This window comes from Sinocyclocheilus grahami, unplaced genomic scaffold (genome assembly GCF_001515645.1).
Source record: "Sinocyclocheilus grahami isolate Dianchi unplaced genomic scaffold, SAMN03320097.WGS_v1.1 scaffold2589.1, whole genome shotgun sequence".
Lineage (NCBI taxonomy): Eukaryota > Metazoa > Chordata > Actinopteri > Cypriniformes > Cyprinidae > Sinocyclocheilus > Sinocyclocheilus grahami.
Genome location: NW_015507768.1, coordinates 956 through 10593, shown reverse-complemented (window position 1 = coordinate 10593; position 9638 = coordinate 956). Strand labels below are relative to the sequence as shown.

Genomic DNA, 9638 nt, shown 5'->3' with positions numbered 1-9638 from the left:
ACAAGCATCAGTGTATCACCAGATCATGAATATGTTTGGCCCTTTTTCTCAGAAGACAGTGTGTAGATATGATAGAGGATTATGTGTCAAAGGACTTTATTAGAATATAGATTAAGATCTCAGAGCTGATAGACATGAACTACATGCCACAGAACTCACATTTTTATAATGTTAAATCAACATGAACTATTTTTTATTTATATTTAGTGCAGCATGTTTTTCATGACTGACTTCTTTGCTCTGGTTTCACTTCCTCCATCTAAACTGAAGAAATAATTCACGCTGAGATCATTTATCAGATGATGAATTGTCTTTGTGTAAACATTTGCCCCAGTTTCAGACTAAAATGTAAGTCTGAGCTGTTTCAACTGAAAGAAACTTGCACAGACTGATCTTAAAGTACGTCAGTGCCATTGTTTTGTCTCAAGATGCACACCAGTAATGTTTTTTCTAAGCCACGTTTATGAACATCTCTTAAATGTCCTAATTGAACTATGGCCTAATCCTGATTTAGTCTAAGCCCTGTCTGTGAAACCAGGCCGTGATGTTAAAATTAAGTCAGCAGAGCAAAACAGCTGAAGTGATGTTTGGTGGAGGATACAAGCGCTTTCTTATTTTACAGCGTAGTCCTGCTATTAAATCATAATTGATCATTTTACCCTGAACTTCTGAACTAAATCATAATTGTGCAGCTTCACAATGGAAAATGTATCATTTCATGGTCTCAAAGTGCTCAATATTATCAGCTTCTGATAACTAAGCACTATTTTTCTGTAGTTTTAGAGTCCAGTAATGTTGTCCTCTTGTTGAGGGAGGGACACTGATATTTCTGTAACTGTGTTTAAAAAAAAACAGTGTTAACCACACAAAGCCAGTGAAGCTAAAGTGCATGTGTTAAAAGAGTCAGTCATTTAGCTGCTGCTGATCTGATGAGCTTCAACACGGTAAGACAAACACACTCTGGTGATTATTGCTCATATAACATACACTGTAAAAAATGATTGTGATTTTAACAGTAAACGACTGTAAAATGCTACAGTAAAAACCTGTTAACTGGTTAAGAGTAAGTTTCCATACTATATTCGGTGAATAAATGTAATTACATTTAATGTGATTTCACAGTAAAATACTGTTAAAAATACGCTTTTTGTAAGAGAAAAAGAAAAAGTCATTGCATAATTTACAGTGAAAAAAACTTAAATTGACGCTAGCAGAATTCCCCGGAAGACCCTTCAAATTTGATGTTTTTTAGTTGAAATAACATGTTGCTTCTTAGTCTTATCAGTTGTGTACACTAGGGTTTAATCTGACATCTAATGTTGTTAAATTCATGTTTATTGCATTATGTCAGTATCGTGTGTCACGATGATGGGGCTTAGTGTTTGTGTGAGTGACACTGTGCACCTTCTATATGTTTTATATATTGCCCTTCTCAGCTCGTAGAAAAGCTGTTTTTGTGATGAGCTTTGGTTCATCATGTGACTTTCTCATCACCACCACGTTTTTTTTTTTTTTTTACGGTGAAGTTCTGGCAACCACAGCTGCCGGTATTTTACCGTAAATGTCACAGTTTTTTTTACAGTGTACGTGTCTTAACATGAGAATTGTTAGGAATAGGGTGATGTGCATGTACTGTTGATGAGTGTATAAGTGCTGATTAATGCTGTATTATAGATATATTTGACGCTGATGTGGGTCAGAATGGTTCCTCGTCTTCCTCTGATCTTTCTGCTCATGATTCACGGTGAGTCCTGAGAGAGTGACAGAGGGTCATAATGTCAGTCTGACATGTAAAAGCAGCTGCACTCTGACTGACAGAGCAACATTCATCTGGTACAGAAACTCACAGCCATTAACTGAGAGAAGAGACGGAAACAATCAACTCCTGCTGCAGTCAGTCAGAAGAGAGGATGCAGGCAGATACAGCTGTGCTCTACATGGACACAGTTACATCTCTCCTGCTGCTCGTCTCAGTGTCTCGTGTGAGTACTGATTGACTTTTCCTCTTTAAAGTTGCTTTTGAATGTTGTCATGATTACATATCTCTGATAAATGGTCAGTTTTGTGGGAGCTCTTGTCCTTTCTCTAAAATCATAAGTCATACAATTATTTCATTAACAACACTGCTTCAATGCTACTTTAATACTCTGTATTGTGGAAACACATGAACACTGAGCAGTGTTTATTTAACACTGGGGACTTGTGAAGTATTACATGAATCATTACCTGTTTCAATTGCGTATGACTGATGCATATGAATCACATTAAGTTTATTAATTTATGCAATCCAAATTGATGGAAAATGTGTTAAATTGTTAAAATATGTGTTGAGTGTGTAAGCAAAAGATATAAACAAATACTCGTACTTTTCTTGAACACACACACAATAAAAGCAACTCTATAGCGAGCCGTTGACAGGACTGTAAGAAACTAAAACTTCTTCTGGGCGAGTCAAACTACCTGTAAATCACATTAACATCAAATCAGAAAATACTATGAAATACTGGGCCTTCATTCTCAACAGTCTCTAAAAGAAAAAGGAAAAAAGATAATTTCTAAGGTTGAGAAGGAAATAGTTTAAAAATGCAGGGTTTTGTCAATGAATAAAAATGCATATAAATACAGAATATAAATACTTTCACCTGACACCTGAAGATCCTCCAGAGAATCCTGTGATCTCCATCAGTCCATCTGCTGAAATAGTGGAGGGAGATTCAGAAATCTGTTATTCATACGTCTTAAGTGTGTGATGCCACATTTGTTAATGTTTTGTATTTTATTTTATTTTTTTAGATCCTCCAAAAAACGTCTCAGTGTCCATCAGTCCATCTGGAGAAATAGTGGAGGGAGATTCAGTGACTCTGAGCTGCAGCAGTGATGCAAACCCTCCTGCTCTGAACTTCAACTGGTTTAAAGGAGGAAGGTTTGTAGGATCTGGAAGAATCTACAGCATCTCAAACATCAGCTCTGATCACAGTGGAGAATACAAGTGCAGATCCAGAAATGAACATGGAGAGAAATACTCTGATGCTGTGACTTTAAACGTCATGTGTGAGTTTTATGAATCATATTCTATATTTTAATCACATACACCTGCTTGCTTCTTTATTTGTCAGTATGTTTTGTCATATGTAGTCCTGTTAAATGTTTGGTGTGTATTCTTGTCTGAGCTGGATCCTAAAGCTAAATGGGTTAATGCAAGTTTACTGAAAGATGGCTTGAGATTTTTACTTGCCCGACAGGACAAATAGCCTGATTAAAAATTAAGTGACAAAAAATAACTAGTGACACTTCGAAACGCGAGAATGATTATTCTGAGTTTATTAGATTCAGCGTAAACAGCGATTGATGATGGCTAGTGTGTATGTCTGGTATCAATGTCACGCTGTCTGTGTCTGTGAGAGACTTTCATGAAGAAATCAAATCAAATGAGTACGGCACACATAAAGAAACTCACAGAACAAACATACTGAGGTCAAAATTCAAAATGTTTCGTTCGTGACGTAGTTAGGTAACATACCGTGACAAGATTTTTGCTGAATATTTTCACGATTGCAAATGTTACATTGATTTTAGTTCAACAAACAAGCAGTTAAGTGTGTGAAGTTACTTACATTTTAGACTCAATATTGACTGTTTTGCTCTATTTCACCAACGGAAACAGTTCCAAACAAAGATCCGAACAGAACTATTGCACATTCTCCGAGCAACACTCAGTGTTTTGTTACTGAATGATTCAGAGTTTTGAAGGAAGCGGACGAATGAATAAGTGATTTACTGGCGGTTTAGTCTCATGTTTAAAAGTATGCATTTTCCCCAGCATTTCGAATTTGTATATTAAAAATGTTATTTCAACCATTAATATCATAACATTATTTACTGCAGTTGTAATTTTGCTGTGCAAAATATTTAATTTGATTGGTAACAGCCCTGTAGTGTATAATTAATTTTTAGATAAATTGTAAGAATTTGGCATGGAAGATGACGCATATATTTAATAAGGTTTCAAAAATGTTGGCCTTTATAAAGGTAAATAACATCCTGGGATAAATTTGAAAAACATGCAGATTTAAGCATGTAAAAGCTGATAGAGCACTGAAAATATTGCTTCAGAATAAATCGTTTACACCACCAAATATCTCAGTAAGTCCGTGCTTTTTTGAGGATATTTTGTATGGGATATTGTCTGCTGATATTAAAAGTTAACTGTATATCGTAATAATAAATAGCATTTTTGACAGCGATGATATTTTGTTTTCTTTTTACATTAAAACACATTAAATATTACATATACATATGCAATATAATAATAAGTTTGGTCTTAAATTTCACACAAGGTGGTATCAAGAAGGTCTTTAAAAGTCTTAAATTGAACTTGTTCATATCTGCAGACACCCTGATTAACATCAAATCAGAAAATACTGTGAAATACTGGACCTTTTCAACAGTCTCTATAAGAAAAAAAAAGATAATTTCTAAGGTTAAGAAGGAAATTGTTAAAAAAAATGCAGTGTTTTGTCAATGGATAAAATACACGAAAAAAATAAGCATATAAATATATTTAAATCTGGTTCATCTGGTGAAATAGTGGAGTGATTCATACATTTGGGATTTATAAGTCTGTGATGTCAAATTATCTTTGGTTATGCTTGTATTTTTTTTCTGTTTTAGACCCACCCAGGAGCGTCTCAGTGTCCATCAGTCCATCTGGTGAAATAGTGGAGGGATATTCAGTGACTCTGAGCTGCAGCAGTGATTCAAACCCTCCTGCTCTGAACTTCAGCTGGTTTAAAGGAGGAAGGTTTGTAGGATCTGGAAGAATCTACAGCATCTCAAACATCAGCTCTGATCACAGTGAAGAATACAAGTGCAAGTCCAGAAATGAACATGGAGAGAAATACTCTGATGCTGTGACTGTACACGTCATGTGTGAGTTTTATGAATCATATTCTATATTGTAACCACACACACCTGCTTTCTTCCTTATTTGTTTGTATATGTTGTGGTATCTAGTCCTGTTAAACATACGGTGTGTGTTTTGTCTGTATTTCACCTCATTACTGATTTTCTGGAGCTCAGCAATCCACCTACACAGAGTCTCAACACAATCCCAACAGGTAAATGATTTCATTCTAAAATGTAAATACAGTTTTATCTTTAAAATTGTAAATGGTTTCCAAACAAACATGTTATTTCCTATTTTTACAAACCCAATTCCAAAAAAGTTGGGACACTGTACAAATTGTGAGTAAAAAAGGAATGGAATAATTTACAAATCTCATAAACTTATATTTTATTCACAATAGAATATAGATATTATATAAAATGTTGAAAGTGAGACATTTTGAAATGTCATGCCAAATATTGGCTCATTTTGGATTTCATGAGAGCTACACATTCCAAAAAAGTTGGGACAGGTAGCAATAAGAGGCCGGAAAAGTTAAATGTACATATAAGGAACAGCTGGAGGACCAATTTGCAACTTATTAGGTCAATTGGCAACATGATTGGGTATAAAAAGAGCCTCTCAGAGTGGCAGTGTCTCTCAGAAGTCAAGATGGGCAGAGGATCACCAATTCCCCCAATGCTGCGGCGAAAAATAGTGGAGCAATATCAGAAAGGAGTTTCTCAGAGAAAAATTGCGAAGAGTTTGAAGTTATCATCATCTACAGTGCATAATATCATCCAAAGATTCAGAGAATCTGGAACAATCTCTGTGCGTAAGGGTCAAGGCCGGAAAACCATACTGGATGCCCGTGATCTTCGGGCCCTTAGACGGCACTGCATCACATACAGGAATGCTACTGTAATGGAAATCACAACATGGGCTCAGGAATACTTCCAGAAAACATTGTCGGTGAACACAATCCACCGTGCCATTCGCCGTTGCCGGCTAAAACTCTATAGGTCAAAAAAGAAGCCATATCTAAACATGATCCAGAAGCGCAGGTGTTTTCTCTGGGCCAAGGCTCATTTAAAATGGACTGTGGCAAAGTGGAAAACTGTTCTGTGGTCAGACGAATCAAAATTTGAAGTTCTTTTTGGAAAACTGGGACGCCATGTCATCCGGACTAAAGAGGACAAGGACAACCCAAGTTGTTATCAGCGCTCAGTTCAGAAGCCTGCATCTCTGATGGTATGGGGTTGCATGAGTGCGTGTGGCATGGGCAGCTTACACATCTGGAAAGGCACCATCAATGCTGAAAGGTATATCCAAGTTCTAGAACAACATATGCTCCCATCCAGACGTCGTCTCTTTCAGGGAAGACCTTGCATTTTCCAACATGACAATGCCAGACCACATACTGCATCAATTACAACATCATGGCTGCGTAGAAGAAGTGTCCGGGTACTGAAATGGCCAGCCTGCAGTCCAGATCTTTCACCCATAGAAAACATTTGGCGCATCATAAAGAGGAAGATGCGATAAAGAAGACCTAAGACAGTTGAGCAACTAGAAGCTTGTATTAGACAAGAATGGGACAACATTCCTATTCCTAAACTTGAGCAACTTGTCTCCTCAGTCCCCAGACGTTTGCAGACTGTTATAAAAAGAAGAGGGGATGCCACACAGTGGTAAACATGGCCTTGTCCCAACTTTTTTGAGATGTGTTGATGAAATTTAAAATCAACTTATTTTTCCCTTAAAATGATACATTTTCTTAGTTTAAACATTTGATATGTCATCTATGTTGTATTCTGAATAAAATATTGAAATTTGAAACTTCCACATCATTGCATTCTGTTTTTATTCACAATTTGTACAGTGTCCCAACTTTTTTGGAATCGGGTTTGTACTTGTTTACCATGCATGTATACCAGTTAAAAACTGCAGTTATTCCAGTAAGGGATGTGTGTGATTTCGTAAAGTTATGTTAATTAATGAATTTTTGAACATTTCTAAACAACATTTGTAGTGGCAGAGACTCCTGTTTGTCTACCACATGGGAAACGCCATTGACCAGTGTTTAACTCGTGCTTCCTCTTCAGTAAAATCCACAAAGTTGCTGGCACTCCGACATAACACCATTATATGCCGATGGTGCCACCTCCTATAGAGGACTCGAACACACAAACACACAAGACAACCAGACGAAACAACACTTAATCCAACATATTTAAAATAAACTCAGTATAGATAGTAATATGGCTCTTACAACAATGTTGTAGAAACACATGGTTGGTCAGTCACTGATTGAATCGAGGGTAAAGGCCCTCCAACATCACAGCAGATCAGAACATGTAATATATATATATATATATATAACAGAGCACAACATATAATATATATATATATATATATATATATATATATATATATAAATACAGTATATATATATGAAACTCTTTAAATATGCTGTTTATTCATCTTTCTTCTACAGTCTTACTAAAAGGATGAACAGAAGATCTGCTATGAAGGCGTCTGCGGTGAGATGATCACAGTTATTTACAGTGTTTTTCTGCATGCAGAGATGTTTCCTACAGCCGCTATGAGCCGTACAGAGATATGAAGAGTACAGGACACCTGATTCTATAGCTCTGCATCCAGTCAACAGTTCATCTAAATATTAAAGTCAGTGCAGTTACTCTATCAGATTTTAAACATGAACTCATCTCCTTCTGCCGCTGTAGATGTCTGATCCCAGTGAAGACACATATACAGCTCTTGAGCTCAAGTCCACGACCTCTGACCTGTACGACACACTCACAGTAAGTGAGACGTCAAAGTCAGATCATCATCACAGATGATCACATGACCGATCTCTCGCTGTCTTCCACACAGACCGTTCGTCCCAGACCTCCTGAAGACTCTTGATCCTAAACATGAGAATCCATCAGTAAGTGTCTGAACTGCAGCTCCTCTCCATATAATCAATACAACTCTCTTCAGTTCTAGTTTGATTGTTTTATGAAGCGTGTGGAAGGTTTATAATGTTGCTGATGAACTTCAGTCAGTCGTTCTTCTTGTTGTTTCTTCAGATCAACAGGAAGATGCTGCAGTGAGAGGCGGAGCACAAAGGAACCAATCCTGAGCTCTGTGGGCGGAGCCACACATGATTGGCAGCTGTCATTACTGAAGAGTTGATGAAGCCTTGTATTTCTTTATAGTTTAGGAAAGATGATGTAACAGTGAAATTAAATGAGTGTTATTGTATAGAAATGGAAATAGATATGTTAAAGTGAAGTAAGCTCACTGTTTTAACATTTTAAAATATCTTGTCCTGCAATATTTTAAATGTGCATCTTCACAATGGACAATGTATTGTTTTTTTGGTCTGAATATTATCAGCTTCAGTTTTCTGTCTGTTGTGTTGCTGTAACTTTCCCTTTAAGTGATCAGTTTTATTTGAGCTCTTCTCGTGTGTTTGTTCAAATCCTCAAACTAGCACCAGAGGTCAGCATCTCTGCTCCTGACATCAACACGGATGTGCATCAGCTGTAAATCACTATTATTCATCTTCATGTGTATGGTGTTTATACTGTACTGTGTTTAAAGTCCTTCATGTGTTAGTATTATAATTCTGAACGCATCTATTCAGCATCTCCTCTGGTTTCTTCAGTCTCTGTTTGCTTTGTCTTCTTACCTCATTATTATTTTAATGTGTTTACTTGTATATTCCCTGCTTCAGGATGCATCTTTATTAAAAACATTTAAACGACATTTAAATGCACGTCATTTGAATATCAGTTCTGATTGGTCCGTTTCGTAATGAGAGGAGTTTATGCTGTCAGCCTCCTCTGGTTTCCTGAAGTCATTAAAACTCATTTGGGCTTCAGCAAATGAAAGAAAAGTGAAATAAAAATATGCCTTTCTGCACAAGTTCTGCACTTAAGTAAAAAAAACAAAAAGGAAAGGGAGCCTCTCCTTAATGAATGCAAAAACATCACTAATCGTGATAATAAATGTGACGTCTGGCTACACAATCCTGGTCTCTAAACATCTTGAGTGAATATATTTCAATTAACTTATAGAAAAAGATCATAACTTTCTTTAGTTAGTTTTAGTCAAGCTCAAGTTATTTTGTTCTCTTGTTAAGGGAGGGACTCTGATATTTCTGCAACTATGTACAATTTAAAAGAGTGTTAACCATTGTGTTAAACAGATATGTGTCTGCTGTTGATCTGATGAGCTTCAACACGGTAAGACAAACACATCAGTGCTTTAATGAGAACTGATTACTGTAGATGAAGCTCATGTAACACATGATTCCTGGCATAATTTGATCAAAGACCTGATAATGAGTGATTATGAGCAGTTTTCTGTGCGATGTTGAGGAAACGTGAAGATTAGATATCATTGGGCTTGTCCATTTTATGAATATCCAGTAGTTCTTCATTACGTCACGTCTTGAATATGATTGGCTGATTTCTTACTTGTTAGTCAGAGTGAGGTGGTTTAGGGGAGGGCCTTTCTCACTCTTCAGAGCATCTGATTGAACAAGCATCAGTGTAGGGCATTGGCCCTTTTTCTCAGAAGATTGTGTGTAGATATGATTATGTGTGTAGATATGATAGAGTATTATGTGTCAAAGGTCTTTATTAGAATATAGAAGATCTCAGAGCTGATAGACATGAACTACATGCCACAAATCGCATGTTTTTCATGACTGACTTCTTTGCTCTGGTTTCACTTCCTC

At 36.6% G+C, this 9638-nt stretch overlaps 1 protein-coding gene and 1 long non-coding RNA gene across 2 annotated transcripts in view; both read left to right on the top strand.

Annotated features, from left to right (window-relative positions):
- The window catches only part of LOC107575353 (B-cell receptor CD22-like), a 33085-nt gene extending 28063 nt beyond the window's left edge, over positions 1-5022 (top strand). The window contains exons 6-9 of the mRNA XM_016261746.1: positions 1757-1982; positions 2794-3051; positions 4672-4916; positions 5014-5022. Coding sequence (XP_016117232.1) covers positions 1757-1982; positions 2794-3051; positions 4672-4916; positions 5014-5022 — 738 coding nt within the window. The remainder of the gene's footprint in view (positions 1-1756; positions 1983-2793; positions 3052-4671; positions 4917-5013) is intronic.
- A 2614-nt stretch (positions 5023-7636) lies between these two features.
- On the top strand, positions 7637-8057 carry LOC107575355 (uncharacterized). The gene is made up of 3 exons (XR_001607855.1): positions 7637-7710; positions 7784-7838; positions 7981-8057. It is a non-coding gene; the product is annotated as an uncharacterized lncRNA (long non-coding RNA).
- The last annotated feature ends 1581 nt before the right edge of the window (positions 8058-9638 follow it).